We start from the raw sequence: 17652 nt of genomic DNA, 5'->3' as shown, positions 1-17652 counted from the left end.
ATGCACCCTGGGGCTCCTGCAGCCCCCGGAGTGTCTGAGCCCAGCCCCCGAGAACTGTGTGCCTTCGTGAGTGGGGCGGCCACCCACATGCTGCGGGCCCTGCAGCCCCGGCACGCCAGGCCCCCCAAGAGGAGGCCCAACCACAGGAGGTTCCTCCACAACCAGATCTGCAGGTGAGGGGGCCGGTGGGGGAGGGGGGAGCTGGACAGAGGGTGGGAGGAGATGCCAGAGCCTTTGGTTTGGGGGAGGCCAGTCCCAGACACAACAGAGAGCATTAGACTTCAGGATGTGAGAGACACTCAACGTGCAGTTATTGAGCACCCACTGTGTACCAGCCCTGTGCCAGGACTTTACTCAGTGAGCAAAGCAGATAAAATTCCCTGCCTTCATGGACCTTGTGTTTCCTTGGGGGTGGCAGACATAAATAACCAAAACGAATAAGTAAATGATATGGTATGATGCTACTATGTGAATGACCCTTAAAAACGTGATGCTGGGTTGGCTGCTTAGCTCAGTTGGTTAGAGCGTGGTGCTGACTCCAAGGTCCAGGGTTCATCCCTATACTGGCCAGCCACCAAAAAAAAAAAAAAAAAAAAGATGCTAAGGGAAAGAAGTCAGACACAAAAGGGCACATATTGTAGGATTCCATGTACATATATGAACTATCTAGGCAAATCCATAGAGACAGAAACCAGGGCTGGAGGGAGAGGAGTGATTGTTAATAGGTAAGGGGTTTCTTTTTGGAGTGATGAAATTAGAAATGGAATTAGAGGTGGTGGTTGTGCAACATCGTAAATGTATTAAATGCCACTGAATTGCACACTTTAAGATGGTGAATTTATCCCCGTATGGCCAGTTGCCAAAATAAAAAAAGTGAATTTTATAGCCCATAAATTTTACCTCAATTTTTACAAATTACTATGTCAGAAGGTGATGAGTGTTATGGAGAGAGAAATAGGGCAGGGAAGGAGAGCTGGAGGAGGGGTTGACATTTTAGGGAAGAAGTCCTGGGAAGGCCTCGCTGAGGTGACATTTGAACAAAGACCTGAAGGAGGTGAGGGAAGAGCCATCCAGACAGGGGGAATGGCAAATGCAAAGGCCCTGAGGCAGAACATACCTGGCATGCTTGAGGACCAGTAAGAAAGCCAGTGTGGCTGGAAAAGAGTGAAAAGGAGAGTAGGGAGGGAACTGGGTTCAAGAAAAAACAGGCCCAGTCATGGAGACCTTGTAGGCCTGTGGAAGGACTTGGGCTCTAAGAAGGTTGGTGGTAAGATCTGAAAGGATCCTTCTAGGTGCTTCATGGAGAATAGACTGTGTAGGGGGCAAGGTTGGAAGTGAGAAACCAGCGAGTAGGCTACTGCAATGATCCTGGTGAAGGATGATGGTGATTTAGACCAGGATGCAGGGAATGAGGGTAGGGAGCTGGGATCTGACTCTGCAGCTTTTTAGAGGCAAGGCTGGCACTGGCTGCTGCCAGGCAGGCCTTTCTAACCCAGACACCATACTCAGTCCCTCTCTTGCTCAAGTACCTCCCATGGCTCCCCATTACCCTTGGGACAAAGACTGTGCTCCATCGGCCCCTGTTCCCCTTGCCAGCCTCAGTTCCCCATCTGTCCTTTTACCATTTGGCCTCTGGGCCTTTGCATATGCTATTTTCTTTGCCTAGCAATGCCTTTGCCCAGAGGTCAGCTTGGGGACCTCTGCATCCTTCAGGTCTCTGCTCTAGTCCACCCTCTCTCCCTCCCAGCCCCCTCCCACCTTTCCCTGTACTCTCCCCTCACCATGTGACAGTAACCAGTGCTAAGTTACCACAGCAGTACCTTGCTGTGGGCCAGTCTACCCAAGCCCTGGACATATGATATGTCACTTAATGCTCCCAACAAACCTACACAGTAGGTTCTGTCTTTGTCCCTATATTACAGACAAAGAGGTTCAGAGAGGTTCAATGACCTGTCTAAGGTTACACAGCTAATGAGTAGATACAACCCCGGGCGGTCTGAGTTCAGACTCCATGCTTTCTACCACTTGGCAATCCTGCCTGGATACAGCTTCACCAGGGATTTGATGATGATGATGGTGGTGGTGGTGGTGATGGTGACAGTGATGATAACGATGAAAGTGGTGGTGGTGATGATTACAGTGATGAGGAGCATAGTGCTGATGATTATGATGATAATGATGGTGATAGTGGTGGCTAACGATTGTGCGATACTTAACATGTGGCAGTGCACGATGAGCGTTAACTTACTAAACCCTCCCTGCCCCCAACCCTGGGAGGTAGGTGTTATTATAATCCTCGCTTTGCAGGTGAGGAAACTGTGTCACAGAGAGGTAAAATGACTTGAGCAAGGACCCACTTTTCTGTAAGTAGCTTGCTCCTCCCAACCAGCCCTGAATCTCACCCCAGGAGATCTTGGAACCAAATTTGAGTAAATGGAAGACTGATCCATCCCAACCTCATACTCCAAGCCTCCTTTCCACCAGAAGGCCCAGCCCTAGCCACACTCGAAATGCCTGCTACCACCACAATCACCCACCATTGAAGAGGAAAACATACATCTCCTCAAACGGTAACTAGCCTAGTGTTCTGGAGCTGAACTTCTACCTCCTCTTCAGCACCCTCATCAATGGCACCAGGCCCCTCTTCCCACCTTTGGCCCCCATCTAGGGTTCCCTGCCCAGATTAGGACCCTGTGCTAATGCCAACCCCTCACTCCCAGATTTTCCATCCTTCCCCACTTATGCCTCCTCACTCCACAGAGCCAGTTCTTGCTGTTAGCAACTCCCATGCTTGGCTCTGTCCCATGCTCCCCAGAGACCCAGGCTGCCCACTACAGTGCCTGGAGGGCAGCCTGAGCAGCCCCAGAGCACATTACCCTGCGGACCCTGGCTCAGCCTGAGGAAATCCAGGTCAGAGGCAAGCTGTCCTCAGCATCTTTTCATTCATCTCCTCCTCCCTCCAAGTCCCCCCTCAGGCCTCCTCCCTCAGGAACCCCCTCCTACCCATGCATATGGATTTTTTACTTTTTATTGTAAAAAAATTCAAACTTACAGAAAAATCAAGACAGTTGTCTGAGGGGTCGGCCAGTGGCTCACCTGGGAGAGTGCGGTGCTGACAACACCAAGGCCACAGGTTCGGATCCTATATAGGGATGGCTGGTTAGCTCACTTGGGAGAGCGTGGTGCTGACAACACCAAGTCAAGGGTTAAGATCCCCTCAAGTCAAGGGTTAAGATCCCCTTACTGGTCATCTTTAAAAAAGAAAGAGAGAGAGAGAGAGACAATTGTCTGATGGTCTCAAAAGGTGGTCCTCTGACCAGCAGTGGCAGCATCTCAGCATCACCTGAGAACTTGTTAGAAATGCAAATTCTTGGACCCCACCCCAGACTGACAGAAGCAGAAACTCAGGGGTCACAGCCCAGGAACCTGTGTTTCACAAGCACATCCAGGAGATTCCGATGTGCACTCAAGTTTGAGAACCAGTCAAACTTGATAAGCACTCCTGTACCCATCACTTAGATTTTATTTATTTATTTATTTGTTTGTTTGTTTGTTTGTTTGTTTGTTTTATTTTTTTTAAAGATGACCGGTAATGGGATCTTAACCCTTGGCTTGGTGTTGTCAGCACCAGGCTCTCCCAAGTGAGCCACGGGCCGGCCCTATCACTTAGATTTTACTGTCCATAATAATATCTTAGCATATTTTCTTCAACTTTTTTTTTTTTTTTTTAAAGATGACCAGTAAGGGGATCTTAACCTTTGACTTGGTGTTGTCAGCACCACGCTCACCCAATGAGCTAACCGGCCATCCCTATATGGGATCCGAACCCAGGGCCTTGGTGTTATCAGCACCGCACTCTCCCGAGTGAGCCACGGGCCAGCCCAACTATTTTTTTTTAAATAGCTTAAAGTAAATCACAAATGTCATGACTCTTCAGCCCTAAATATTATTTATACTTAGATTGTTTAAAGTTAGGGCTCAATTACAGAACACACATTGCTTTTGGTTGTTATGAATCTTAAGTCCTCTCTCTTTGTCTCTCTCTCTGTCTCTCTCTCTCTTTCTCTCTCTCTCTCTCTGTCTCTCTGTCATTTAAACGGAACTCCCATCTCTGAAAGTTTTTCCTGGGGCATGCAGAGCATAAATATCTTCTTTGGCAACAAAGATAGTTTAAAAGTGGAAAGTATCATCAATTTATTTAAGAGCCAGATATACAGTCCACCCTTCATATCTGCAGAGTCTGCATCTGCAGATTCAACCAACCACGGATCAAAAATATTCAAATAAACAAATAAATAAAAAGTAACAATACAACAATAGAAAAATGCATATTTAAAAAGCAATATAGTATAACAACTATTTACATAGCATTTTACATTGTATTAGCTATTATAAGTAATCTAAAGATGATTAAAAGTATATGGGAGGATGTGCATAGGTTATATGCAAATACTATGCCATTTTATATCAGGGACTTGAGCATCCGTAAATTTTGGTATCCAAAGGGGATCCTGGAACAAATTTCCCACAGATATCAAGGGATAACTGTATTTTAATTGTGGTAAAATATATACAACATACAATTCACCATCTTAACCATTTTAAAGTGTACCATTCAGTAGCATTTCATAGGTTCACGATGTTTTGCAACCATCACCACTATCTAGTTCCAGAACATTTTTATTACCCTAAAGGAGACTCTGAGTGGCCTATTAAGCTGTCACTCCTCGTTCCCTCCATCCCCCAGCCCCTGGAAACCACTAATCTACTTTCTTTTTTGTTGTTGTTGATTATTTACTTATCAGAGAAACTATGCCTTAGTCCACATATTCATGTTTCATAGTTCAGGAACACAGGTCAGTGACAAACTTCTATGAAACTCAATACAAAGAAATTCTTTGCATTCCAAAATCACCTTGCACTCTGAAAGATACCAGCCTTCCTCATCTCCTTGAAATCTTTCATGGAATCATAATCTTTGTAGAAATCTGCATATGCCTTCTTTCCTGGTTCAGCCACAGCAAACTTATAGACAGCTGCAACCCCTGGGGAGACAACAAATGCCCTCATGATACAAAATTGCAGACGCCCAGCCAGAAGGCATCAAAGCGCTGGAAGCTATAGTAGTTGTTTCTCAATACCAACATGCTTCCTGGCTGATGGAGAAATGAACTGCCACTAATCTATTTTCTGTCTCTAGGGATGTGCCCAGTCTGGATATTTCATTCAAATGGAATCATACAATATCAGATATATTTTTAAATAAACGTTTTATGAAAGTTTAACACACAGGGCCGGCACTTGGCTCACTTGGGAGAGTGTGGTGCTGATAACACCAAGGCCATGGGTTTGGATCCCTATATAGAAATGGCCGGTTAGCTCACTTGGGTGAGCGTGGTGCTGACAACACCAAGTCAAGGGTTAAGATCCTAAGATCCCCTTATTGGTCATCTATTAAAAAAAAAAGCAAAAAGTTTAACACACATATGATCACACACACATTGTAGGTGTAGAGCTCAATGAATTTTCCAAAAGGGAGCCCACAAGGGTAACCAATGCTCAGATCCAAGAACAGAGCATTTCTTGCCGCCAGATACTTCCTAGTTTCTCCTTCCCATAAGCTGCCATGATTTCTCTCTCCATAGATCAGTTTAGCCTGTTTTTGAACATTCTATACATGGAGTCATGAAGCCAGCCACTACTTGTGAGTCTTGCCACTTTTACTCAACATTGTTTGTGTGTTACTGTGCTGGAGCTGCCATAACCAAGTTCTGCGGGCTGTGTGGCTTATACAACAGAAACATGTATTCTCACAGTTCTGGAGGCTACAAGTAGAAGGTCTAAGCTTTGGAAGGATTAGTTGCTTCTGACGTCTCCTTGACTTGCAGATAGTCGTCTTCTCCCTGTGTCCTCACATGGTCTTCCCTCTGTGTGTGTTCTAATCTCTTCTTATCAAGACACCAGTCATATTGTATTAGGGCCCACCCTAATGACCTCATTTTAACCCAATTACCTCTTTTAAGACCCTATCTCCAAATACAGTCATATCCTGAAGTAATGAAGGTTAGGGTTTCAACAAATGAATTTGGGGAGGAGTGGGGACACAATTCAATCCACAGCAGTTTGTAAGACTCATCCACATTGTTACCAAGGGGGAAGAAATGCTAGGGGGGATACCAGTGTGGTGGCTATTACAGTCATCCACGTGGAAGATGCTGAGAAGTGGCAGATTCAAGAGTTATCTAGAATGTAGAATCCATGTCATCAATATTATGTGTTCACCAATAGCTCATAGCACACATTTGTGCAAATACATTTTTTAAAGGCACCCCTTCCTGAAGACACATTTTACTTTTATGTTGGAATATGTCATATGAAATGTCATAACAAATCTATAATGTCAAAAATGTGCCTAGAAGTGGGCTTAATGCACTGCCTTGTGCAGTGCACAACCTCCACAGCTGTTCAGAGCCTACCTATGAATGAGGTCAGAAAGACTAAATTGTCAGACTCAAGAAAATGGAGCCAGGGGCAGAGAGATTAACATGGGGAAGAAAAGTGGGGAGGAAGAGAAGGGACAAATCTCTGCTGAGATGGCAGACAGGAGGGAGTTGTTCATGTTCACCCAGCTAACGCATCTCTCTCTGCAGACAGTTCGCCAAGATTGAAGCTGCCACCAAGCACCTGGCCCTATCCATCTTGTCTCAGGAGGCACGGCCCCGGAAACCGCCACCCCGAAAGCCACCCCCACCACCTCCATCCCCCTTTCTGGGGGTGGCCTGCGCTGTGGCCCCCACAGAGGTGCCTCATGCTGGCCCCGGCCTAAGCCTTGCTGCCCTGAATGCCTCTACCCTCGACCTCTTTGATGACATTGTGCTCACTCCAGAGTGTCCCCCAATGCCATCTGACCCTTCCTCGTGTCCTCTGGCTGCGGATGCTCCCCTGCTGGCATCGGATCTGTCCTATCATGCTCTGGGACAGCCAGAGTGGAGGCAGCCGGACCTGAGGCAGGCCCCACATTGCTATGCTCCCCCTTCCCCTGCCCAGCATGCCCTGGGGGAAGGAACAGAGCTGGTGGCTCCAGACTGGGGTTGGGTGGACAGGTGGGAGGTGCCTTGTGCCTGGGATTCTCAGGGGATTCCTGAGAGCTGGGGGAACTGCTTCCCATGATGCTCAATCATAACCCAGCCCAGGACACCTCCCCCCTCCACCCAGGAGCCCCCTGACCCATCCACTCCTTTCCTGGCAGCCCCTGGCAAAATAAACCAAGCACAAACTCCCATCTCAGACCACAGCCCTACGGATCATCTCCCAGGTCCAGGCCCCCACCTCTGCTTCTTCCTGCTCTTGGTCCCCTGCCTTCTCCATTCTTTCTTCCCAGCCCCATCTCAGCATCTGTCTCTCTTTCTCACCCTGACTCATCTATCTACTTAGTGTCTGGTCTCATCTCATTTATCCCCAAAGATTTATTGAGCACCCACTATGGGCAAGGCCTAGGTCTAGAGCTTGAGGATTCAGCAGTGAACAAGACAGGCGAAATCTCTGCCCACATGGAGCTCATATTTGTGTGTGCCTGTCTGTGTGTGGGTTTTTGGGGGGTGGGGGGAAGACTCACAATGAATAAGTACCGTCGATACATTTTCAAAAAGCAAGATAAATTTCCAGTTCAGATTGGAATTAGTGCTGTAATGAAATAAAACACTCCTTGTAATACAAACGTCACAAGTTCAGACCGGCCAGCAGCCAGAAAAAAGGAAACAGCCACCGGGTATACTGGCTACTTGACACTGGGTGGTCAGGTAAGGCGAATGCCTGGAAGGAGCGATCATGCCAAGGTCTGAGAGGCACCAGGCAGAGGAAACATCACTGGAAAGGCCCTGAGGTGGGACTTTGGGGGAATGGCAAGGGAGGCTGGCGTGGCTGGAGAGGAGTAAACAGAGTGACAGTGATGAGAAGTGAGGTCGGAGAGGTCGACAAAGGCAGACCACGAACTGGGAGGAGTTTGGATTTTATTCCGAGACCGATGGGAAATTGTCTCTTTCAACCTTCATTTCCAAGCGCAGAGTCTAAATATTACAAACACCACCCACGCAGGCAGGTGCTTTACAGATAAGGAAACTGAACCCGCACAGAAAACAAAGGACGGAGCAGGGGGCCAAGTCTCACTTAAAAGCGTCGCACCCTCCGCAGCTAGAACCTAACTTCCCCGCGACCACCGCACCACTCCTCCCGGGCGCCCACTATTCACGCTCTCTGCAGCTTCCCATTGGTCGGTCGCGCTGCCTTTCCGCCCCCGCCGCGCAGATTGGTCGAGAGGGAGGGGCGGGTCAGAATGAGCGGTCGCCGATTGAGCTGCTCCGCCCTAGTGGGCGGGATGCGGCGCGCGGGGGCGGAGGCAGTGGTGCGCTCTAATTGGCTGGGAGGGTGGGGTGGGGCAGAGCTAGGCTAGCGCCGATTGGGCGGCTTGGCGACCAAGCGGAACGGTGACCCTGCCTGGGAATCTGGCGGGAGGGCCTGAGGTGCAGAAGTCCAACTGCCGAGAGGCGGGTGTCCCCCAGACCTAATCTGAGGAGGGGCAGTCCCGGGCTCGAATCCCGCAACTTCCGGGTAAGTCTCTCCACTTGCGCTGCTTGGAGACCGACCTCCCCGCTTTGCAGATGAGGAAACTGAGGTTCTGCCAGGGCGTCCCGGGCTGAGGTCAAACAACCAGGGGCAGAACTCCACCTGGCCCCTTCACAATTAGCTGGCCAGGGGGGAACTCGAACTCTCCCGGGTCGCTCCCGCCGCCTCTGCGTCGGCATCAGCCCTGCTGGGTGGGTGGGTTTGACCCCCATTTTTCCGAGGAGGAAACGGGCTTCGAGAAGAAACAGAGTGAAACTTGCCCAAGGTCACACAGCCATGAAGTTCGGGCTCCAGGGCTGGGTTCCCCGAGGCCACGTGGAGATATAAACAGTCCTACACTCCACCCCCGCGTTTGCCGCCCACCTCGGACCTTGACTCCTTCAGCCTTGGATACCCTCACCCAGGGCTTCCTTCTGAACTTTCTCATCACTTCCCACGATACCCCCAAATCTGTCTGCAACACAGACCTCCCTCCCCAAATCTCACATACATTCTCGCCCAATTTTTTTCATCTTCTCCCGAAAATCAGCTCCCCTCCACCTGGGATACCCAAGTTCAGGTCGTGCCCTGCACTGGAACAGAAATCTGGGGGTCTTCCTCTTCCCCACAGTCTCACCTGCCCCCTGAGTTTTTCTGTCCTGTCCCCTCTCTATCCCCCTGACCTGGTGGTCCCCAGCCCTAGCGTCCTCTCTTGCCTCTGCCTCCAATTCAGCCCCACCGTACTATCGAGTCCTCTTAGTTGTATTTTCTATTTTGAAAACTTTTCGTGGAAGTATACCACATATACAGAAAATTGTATAAATCACAAATACACAGCTCAAAGAATTTTTCACAAAGCGAACACCCTGGTTTAAGCAGTATCCAAATCAAGAAGTGGAACATCCACCACACCCCAGAAGTCCCTTGTTCCTCTTTCATCACTATCTCCCAAGGGTAACCACTATCTTTTTTTTTTTTTTTTTTTTTTTAAGATGACCGGTAAGGGGATCTTAACATCTTAACTTTTGGCTTGGTGTCGTCCACACCACGCTCAGCCAGTGAGCAAACAGGCCATCCCTATATGGGATCCGAACCCGTGGCCTTGGTGTTATCAGCACCACACTCTCCCGAGTGAGCCACGGGCTGGCCTTGTAACCACTATCTTGATTTCAAATGCCACCGATTGGTTTTGCTGGGTTTTGGCCTTATGTAAATCTTTTATTGGATTTATTCTTTTTTGTTTTTTTTTTTTTGGCAGCTGGCCAGTGCAGGGATCTGAACCCATGACCTTGTGTATTTATTCTTGGCTAGATAACCTGTTCCACATTGTCCAAAATTCAGAAGGAACAGAATATGACACAGGGAAGATCAAGTCTACTTCACACTGTTCCCCAGTGACCTGGTTCCCCCACTTGAGTATCTATTCCGTGTATATTTGCCAGAGACAGCAGATATAGATGTAAGCAGTATAGACACATTCCCTCCCCGCTTTGGGGCACAAATGGAAGCATTCCATACATGCTGTTCTGCTTTTTCGCTTAACTTCTCTTGAATACTTTTCCATATTGTTACTTAGAGAGTTTCCTTGTAATTTTTTTTTTTTTTTTTAACATGACCGGTAAGGGGATCTTAACCCTTGACTTGGTGTTGTCAGCACCACGCTCAGCCAGTGAGCGAACCAGCCATCTGTATATGGGATCCGAACCCGGGGCCTTGGTGTTATCAGCACCGCACTCTCCCGAGTGAGCCACGGGCCAGCCCTCCTTGTAATATTTTTAGGGTGCAAAGAATTCCATAGTATGAATATACCATGACTTATGTGACCAGTACCCTAACCGTGGACATTTAGATTGATTTCTGCTCCTTTGTTCTGCCAAAGAGACCTGTAATAAATAACCTTGTGTTGTTTCACAGAAATGTCTGCACAATAAAAACTTAGAAGTGGATTTTCTGGGTCAGAGGGATTGTATATCCGTAATTTTGAGAAATGTGGCCACATGGCTTTCCCTAGGAATTCTTGCAACCCACGCTCCTCCCAGCCCAAAGGGGAACTCCTTGGCACTTCAGACACTAGTCATTGGCTTTCAGACAGTCTGGCCCCCAGATCTGACCCTCTGTGACTCTCCACTGCAGGGCTCTTGTGACCCACGTCTGTCAGCTTTCCAACTCATCTTACTTTCAGGAAAGAAAGTGCCTCAGCGTCCCTGAGTCTTGCCTTGTGCCCAGGGGAGGAGTTAACTTGTGAGTGGGAGTGAGAAGAGCACTCCAGCTGGAGGAAACAGCACAGGCAAAGGCCCTGAGGTGGTACATGGCTGGGCCAAGGCTGGAGGACTCCCCAGATCCTTGCAGAAGGGGGTTTCACTGTAGACCTGAGGACAGAGAAGCGGTGAGGGCTGGGGGTTGGAGGCAGGCGAATTGAGACAGGGGAGTAACAGAGTCAGCCTTGTGTTTTCAAAAAGGTCATTTTTCTTGGTTAGAACACAGTGTTATAACACTAAGATCAAGGGTTCAGATCTACGGACCGGCCAGCCGCCCAAAACAAAACAAAAAACACAAAAATGACAAGATCATTTTTCTCTCTTCACTTCCTCAGGAGAACTTTGTAGACCCTGCCAAGATGCATCAGGTTCCCTTGAAATCCCAGCACTTATCACAGTTATAATTATGTGATTGATTAATTCACCGTGGTTTTGTTTTAGAGGGAATTTCCATTCAATTTTTTTGTTGTTGAGACAAAATTGACCATATTAACCACCCTTTAGTTTTTAAACTTGAGATATGCTGCACACAGGAAACATTTTCTATGGTAGATGTATTGAGTTTAAAGAATAATAATAAACAACTGCGTATTCACCACCCAGCTTAAAAATAGCAGTTCATCATTTAGTGCCCGCCTCCCTCAGCTTCCTCTGGATGTTGGCCGTCTTGCCTCTTCTGGATCCCCAGGAGTCTCCATTTCCCAAATGAATTAACAGATAAATGAATGAGTACAAACAAATCCTACGCAGAGGGGAAGAGCGCTGCAGACAACAGCCCAGCCGGAACTTTCAGTTGTACAGCAACTTGGGGACCCAGAAACACAAGCCTCCTAGGGATGTGGCTGGGAGAGGCCAGGACTCACGGAGCTCAGGGCCCCAGACATGTAGATACTCTACTGACTGGGAGTCAGGCACTCCTTGGCTGCTGCAGGACCTTGGGCAAGTCATGGGCCCCTCTGGGTCTCAGTTTCCTGCTTTGTGAAAGGATTGCTGGGCAGGAAGCTTCACCAACCCTATCCTTTCTTTTTCTTTTCTTTCTTTTTTTTATTGTGGTAAAATACATAAAACATAAAATTTACCCTTTTGACCATTTTAAAGTGCACAGTTAAGTGTCATTTAGTACCTTCATGATATTGTGCAACCATTACTCTTATCTGTTTCCAGGGCATTTTCATCACCCCAGACAGAAACCCTGTACCCATTAAACAGTCATCCTGAATTCTTCCCTCCTCTAGCCCCTGGCAACCACCCATCTACTTTCTGTCTTTGTGGATTTGCTTATTCTGGACAATTAATATAAATGTAATCATACAACGTGTGGCCTTTTATTACTGGCCTCTTTCACTCAGCGTAATGTTTTTGAGGTTCATTTGTGTTGTAGCATGTGCTTCATTACTTCCTATGGCTGAATAATAGTCTATTGTACAGGTATACCATCCTGTCTTTACAAGACCTGGAAAGGAATTCAGCCAGCTTGTTTTACACATGGGTAAACTGAGGTTCAGAGAGAAGTCAGTGCCCTCACTGGGGAAGTCAGACTTGAAGGATCTCAAAGCACTGTGGCTCCCACAGGCTGTGAAGGAAGGAGGTGGCAGAGCCTGGAAAGAATACAGCTCATTTTTTTTCCAGCGATCCTGGCTCCATGGGCTACCAGCTCTGGGCTCTTGGGCTGGTCACTTCACTACTCAGGCCTCAGTTTCCTCTTAGGGGAGTGGTGAAGATCAGAGTTGCATTCTTCATTCAGGAGTCCCCTGGGCAATGGGCTGGGCACACGACATAGAAGGACAGCTGACAGCACCCCCCTGGGCAAATGGTAACTGAGATCACAGAAATACACATTGACATTGTGCACAGTCTCCAGGAAGAAGGCTAAGGGGCTGGGAGGGTGACACTGGGAGCTTGGAGTGGACATGACCACAGAAGGCTTCCCAGAGGAAGTGGCCTCCAAGCTGGATAGAACAGAAATAAGAAAGAAGCATGTTCCAGGATCAAAGAACAGCAGATGCAAAGGCCTTGAAGGTATGCCAAGTGCGGTGGGGGCCTGGTGCCCTGGACATGAGCTGCAGACTGCAGAGAACCCCCCTCCCTACCTGACGCCACCCCCACGGCCCCTCTGCCCACCCCCAGGAAATGGCGGCAGCAAGGTTAGGCCTGGGCCGAGTCCACCCAGGATCGGCCATCCTATTTCTGTGCGACATGCAGGAGAAGTTCCGCCACAAAATCGCCTACTTCCCACAGATCGTCTCAGTGGCCTCGCGCATGCTCAAGGTATGGCATTGGCCCTCTTCTCCCTCAGACCAAAAAGTCCAGGCCCCCGGTTCCTCCTCCGTCAGACCCAGGAGTCCAGGCCCCCAGCCCCTCCTCCCTCAGACTCAAACCTTTGTTCCCCCTCCCCTGGCACAGGTGGCCAGGCTGCTGGAGATGCCCGCTGTACTGACGGAGCAGTACCCACAAGGCCTGGGTCCTACGGTGCCCGAGCTTGGGGCTGGAGACCTACAGCCATTCACCAAGACCTGCTTTAGCATGGTGCCCGTATTGCAGCAGGAGCTGGACAGCAGGCCCCAGCTGCACTCTGTGCTGCTGTGTGGCATTGAGACACAGGCCTGCATCTTGGTGAGATCCCGACTGACCTCTGTGGTCCCCTATTCTCAGTTGGGATCCCCATCCTGACCCATGACCTTCCTCCTGACCTGGTGCATTCATTCTCACCTGTGGGTCCCGTCCTGCCCTAAGAACTGCTACTAACCTGGGCGCCCTCTGCTCTGATCCACACCTCCCTCATCCCCATTTGGGGTCCTGAATTCTGACCCAGGATCCCCAATCCCTCACCTGGGCCCCCTGCTCTTTTCTGGAGTTGGCCTTGACTTCTCTGCCCCCAGAACACAACCCTGGACCTTCTGAACCGGGGGCTAGAAGTCCACGTGGTGGTGGATGCCTGCTCCTCACGCAGGTGAGAGGGTTCCTCCCAGGGGTGGGTGCATTTGGAGGGCAGCTGGGGGCACCTGGGAAGGACCACAGGGTGGCATTACCACTGCATGTACCAGAGTGTCCAGGTATCTAGGCCTCAGTGTCAACTACGGCCTAGATACCTTTTTTCTCTCCCCACTCACAGCCAAGTAGACCGTCTGGTGGCACTGGCCCGCATGCGGCAAAGCGGGGCTTTCCTCTCCACCAGCGAAGGGCTTATTTTGCAGCTTGTGAGTGATGCTACCCACCCCCAGTTCAAGGAGGTAATGGCCCCCTGCACTCTCTAACCCAGGCCATCCCCACTTCCTATGTATCCAACAAATACTAGTATCTTTTCTTTGGGCTTGTGGAATACTGTACATCGAGGTACATGGCAGGCTGTCACCTCTAGGAGAACTAAGTTCCGGTGGGGCAGACTGCCCATCACCACAGTAAATGAATGAAAGGAGATGGCAAGTGGCCATAAGGGCTGTAGAGAAAGATAAAGAAGGGGAGGCAATCCAGAGTGTCGGGGTGCAGAGGAGGAGATTTCACAGGGTGGTCTGGGAGGCTTCCTGGAGAAGCTGACTTTAGAGTGAAGTGAGGAAGGGAGGGAGCCAGGCAGACAAGGGCAAAGACCCTGTAGGTGGAAGCCCGTTGACCCACGTCCCACACACACTCCTCCCCAACTTTCCATCACCTTGGCCTCTGCCTGGGTCAGGCCCTGTCACCTCATACTCCAATCTCTCAGCCTCCACACCCACCACCAGAGTGGCCTTCCTTGTACTGAGGTCACATCAGGTACTACTCCTGCAACTCACCGCCCCCAAACCCATGGTCCTCAGGATGGTGGGGAAATGCCAGAACTTGACATTCCCCAGTCCTCCAAGGTCTGCCCCTTTCCCTCCTTTTAGTTCAGTTTGGTTGAACATTTATTGAGCACCTACTGTTTGCCAGCTCCCAGGATAATAACAGGGTTAGCCGTCCTGGAGTTTGCATCACAGCATGGAGGTAAAAAGCCAATCTGTGTTCAGTTACACAACTGTTACTGGAGAGGGAATGTGCAGAGGGTTTGAGAAAAAAATGATGCCTTGAAGCCTAAACTTGGAGAGGAAAGAGCCACCAGTCATTCACACAGTGTTCTTGACAGAGGGAACAACTGGGGCAAGACCAGGAGGTGGGACTGAGCTTACCTTATTCAAGGAAATGTAGCAGGGCATGGTGAGCACTGGGTGGGTATGGGAGGAGGGGAGGCAGGCAGGAGCCAGAACCATCTTCAAAAAGAGTTGGGATTTTAGCAGTGGGTAGCCATCAGGGTTTTGCACAGGGGAGTTGGCCACAGTGAAATCAGCAGTTTACAGAGATCACTGGTGCTGTGCCAATAGATGAGGGTGAGTGGCATGGAGGGGACAAGGAAGGCCAGTGAGCAAGCTATTCAGGCATTTAGGCAAGTGGTATTGGGGGCTTGGCCAGGGTGGAGACAGTGGGGATGCAGGCTTTGTCTTCTGTTGTTTGTTTCTTGTTTTTTTTATTTTCTGGAGATAAACTTGGCGGGACTTGATGATGGATAAAATGTGGTTAGTTGCTCATGTCTTTCTAAGAGGCAGTTGGGTAAATGAGTATGGCATTCAAAGGCAAAGCCTGGGCTAGATTTGGGAGTTGAGGGCCCAGTAAAGGGAAGGGAGAGATAAGGTTACTTAAGAAGAGAAAGGTGTAGACAAGAAGCCCTGGGACTGAGCTGTCCACCTTTAGTGGTCCAAGCCAACAAAGCAGAACCAAGATGGCAGGCAGTTAGGCACTATACCCGGCAGGTGTGAGGAAAGGGAGACCACCCCCCAGGAAAGCTTTCGAGAACAGAGAATGGTTGGCTTGGTCAGCTGCTGCCAAGAGGGTCAGGGAAATGAAGATGGAGAAGCATCCCTCAGATTTGTCATCATGGAGATGGAACCCTTGACTCTTCCTGACCCACTCTGCCCTCCTCCTACAGATCCAGAAGGTCATCAAGGACCCCGCCCCAGACAGCGGGCTGCTAGGCCTCTTCCAAGGCTAGAACTCCCTCTTCCATTGAACTCCTGACCCTGCCTTCAGGGAAAACCACCCTCACAGTTGCCCGACCTCTGGAAGCGCTTTCCCCCCATCCTTGGATCCCAAGAGTGGTGCGGTCCACCGGGAGTACCACCCCCTCAGGAGAGGAGGCGGGGTGCTTCCTTCCCATTGGGCAATTGTTCCCAGAAATGCAAATGAGACTCCTGGAAGTTGGTGGGAGTTGGCTTAGCTGAGGTGGAGGTGGAGCTCAGCTCCGGGCCACTTCACTGGGCGGGAAGGGGAGGGGGAAGGAGTGTCACTGACTGTGGGACGACTCAGAATAAACATTGATGTGGCTGTGGACCGAACCATTCTTGGCTTTGGGGGTATCCTGGGGGCGACCTGGGTCTGCAGGCAGGAGAAAGAGGGGTCCCCAGCAGGTGGGGAGGGGGAGGTGCCTATTAGCTTGAAACCATCTCCAGGCAAAGGCAAGGGCTGGCCTCTGCCACATCTGCACGGAAGTCGGTGCGCATCTGCACGGAAAAAAGAACTGCCGGCCCGGGGTCGTCCAACACGCTGCCGGCTGCCCCCCATCAGCGCGCGCGCACACACCCAGCCCGTTGGCTTGCAGACACGCGCTCGCTCTGCCGACGCCGGCACCACCCCCGACTCCCCAAGGGTCCCGCATCCGGAGAAAGTGAGGTGAGCGCGACCGCACCCTGGTGCGGAGGGGGAAACTGAGGCACGAGGGATATGGGGACGGGGAGGAAGGGTTAGGCATGCGGACGGATGGATGGATGGACGGAAGTAAGGACACAGTTTCAGCCGAATGTCCCTGTTCCCCCAAGACGCAGGAGTCGGGGAGCCCATATGGAGCTCCCAGAATTCTGCAGTCCCCATGGAGATTTGGGAGTTGGAACTCTAGATTCCCCAGTCAGAACCCTCCCACCCCCTCTTCCCGGCTGAGATTCGCAGTCCTTGCCCCCTCCCCAACATTGGGGACCTAAGAAGGTAACCCCTGAGTCCCCAGGGACGGAGGGCGTCAGAGCAATCAGCCAGCCGCCCCCCGGTGAGCAATCAGAGCCCCCACCGCAGACCCTGGAAGCCCAGACCCCTCCCGGAAGGCCCGGTCCCCGGACCCTGGTGTCATAGCGTCTAACACCCCCACTCCAGGGACTTAGGAGTCCCAGCCTCCCCCCTCCCCTAGGAGCCCCTGGGACCGGGCGTCGGCGCCCCCGGCCCCCGCCTTCCGGATCCAGGAGTCCCCCCTTCTCACCCCCAGCCTGAAGCTTCGCGTCTCGGAGGCCGCGCTCGCGTCGTCATGGCAACAGGAGTCTATTTTGCGCTGGGAACACACAGCTCCCGCCGCAGCGCCCCCCCACCCCACCCCACCAACCCGAGCCTGACTGAGAGAGTGGGGGGACAGGGGACGGGGGTCGGGGGTCCGGGGTGGGGGTGAGGGGAGACACAGAGACACTCAGAGGGTCAGATCCATAGACAGCAAACCTGGGACAGAGACATGAAGCCAGAGAAATAGAGATATGGCTATGGAGACAGAGGGGGAGACGCAGAGAGACAGAGACAGGGACAGGGCGGGGGGAAGGGGAGAAATGGAGGCCCAGAAAATTGAGACTCAAAGAAGGGGACAGAATGAGACAGACGATGGGACAGAGAGAGACGCAGAGATGCGATGAAGCATGTAGAGACACAGCCTGGGACGTGCCGGTGGGCCGAAGGAGGGGACGATGGGAGGCGGGGGTCCGGGAGGAGGAGTGCACAGGGATACCCCGGGACCCGGAGACGCAAAGATGCCCAGAGACAC

The 17652-nt window shown here is 50.7% G+C and overlaps 2 protein-coding genes across 3 annotated transcripts; both read left to right on the top strand.

Annotated features, from left to right (window-relative positions):
* Positions 1-7170, top strand: C3H19orf85 (chromosome 3 C19orf85 homolog). The gene is made up of 2 exons (XM_063088881.1): positions 1-173; positions 6651-7170. Exons 1-2 carry the CDS (start codon positions 1-3, stop codon positions 7168-7170), a joined length of 693 nt encoding a protein of 230 aa, XP_062944951.1.
* Positions 7171-8472: 1302 nt separating this feature from the next.
* Positions 8473-16175, top strand: ISOC2 (isochorismatase domain containing 2). 2 transcript variants are annotated; one of them, XM_063091037.1, is made up of 7 exons: positions 8473-8607; positions 12714-12878; positions 12987-13127; positions 13263-13472; positions 13739-13809; positions 13972-14089; positions 15793-16175. In XM_063091037.1, exons 2-7 carry the CDS (start codon positions 12837-12839, stop codon positions 15853-15855), a joined length of 645 nt encoding a protein of 214 aa, XP_062947107.1. In that variant the 5' UTR covers positions 8473-8607; positions 12714-12836; the 3' UTR covers positions 15856-16175. The 2 variants fall into 2 exon arrangements, with proteins under 2 accessions (XP_062947107.1, XP_062947108.1); XM_063091038.1 differs by lacking the exon at positions 12714-12878 and having other exon boundaries at positions 15793-16174.
* Positions 16176-17652: the final 1477 nt, after the last annotated feature.

The sequence above is a fragment of the Cynocephalus volans genome, chromosome 3 (genome assembly GCF_027409185.1).
Source record: "Cynocephalus volans isolate mCynVol1 chromosome 3, mCynVol1.pri, whole genome shotgun sequence".
In the NCBI taxonomy this organism is placed as follows: domain Eukaryota; kingdom Metazoa; phylum Chordata; class Mammalia; order Dermoptera; family Cynocephalidae; genus Cynocephalus; species Cynocephalus volans.
This window is presented reverse-complemented; position numbering and strand designations above follow the sequence as displayed.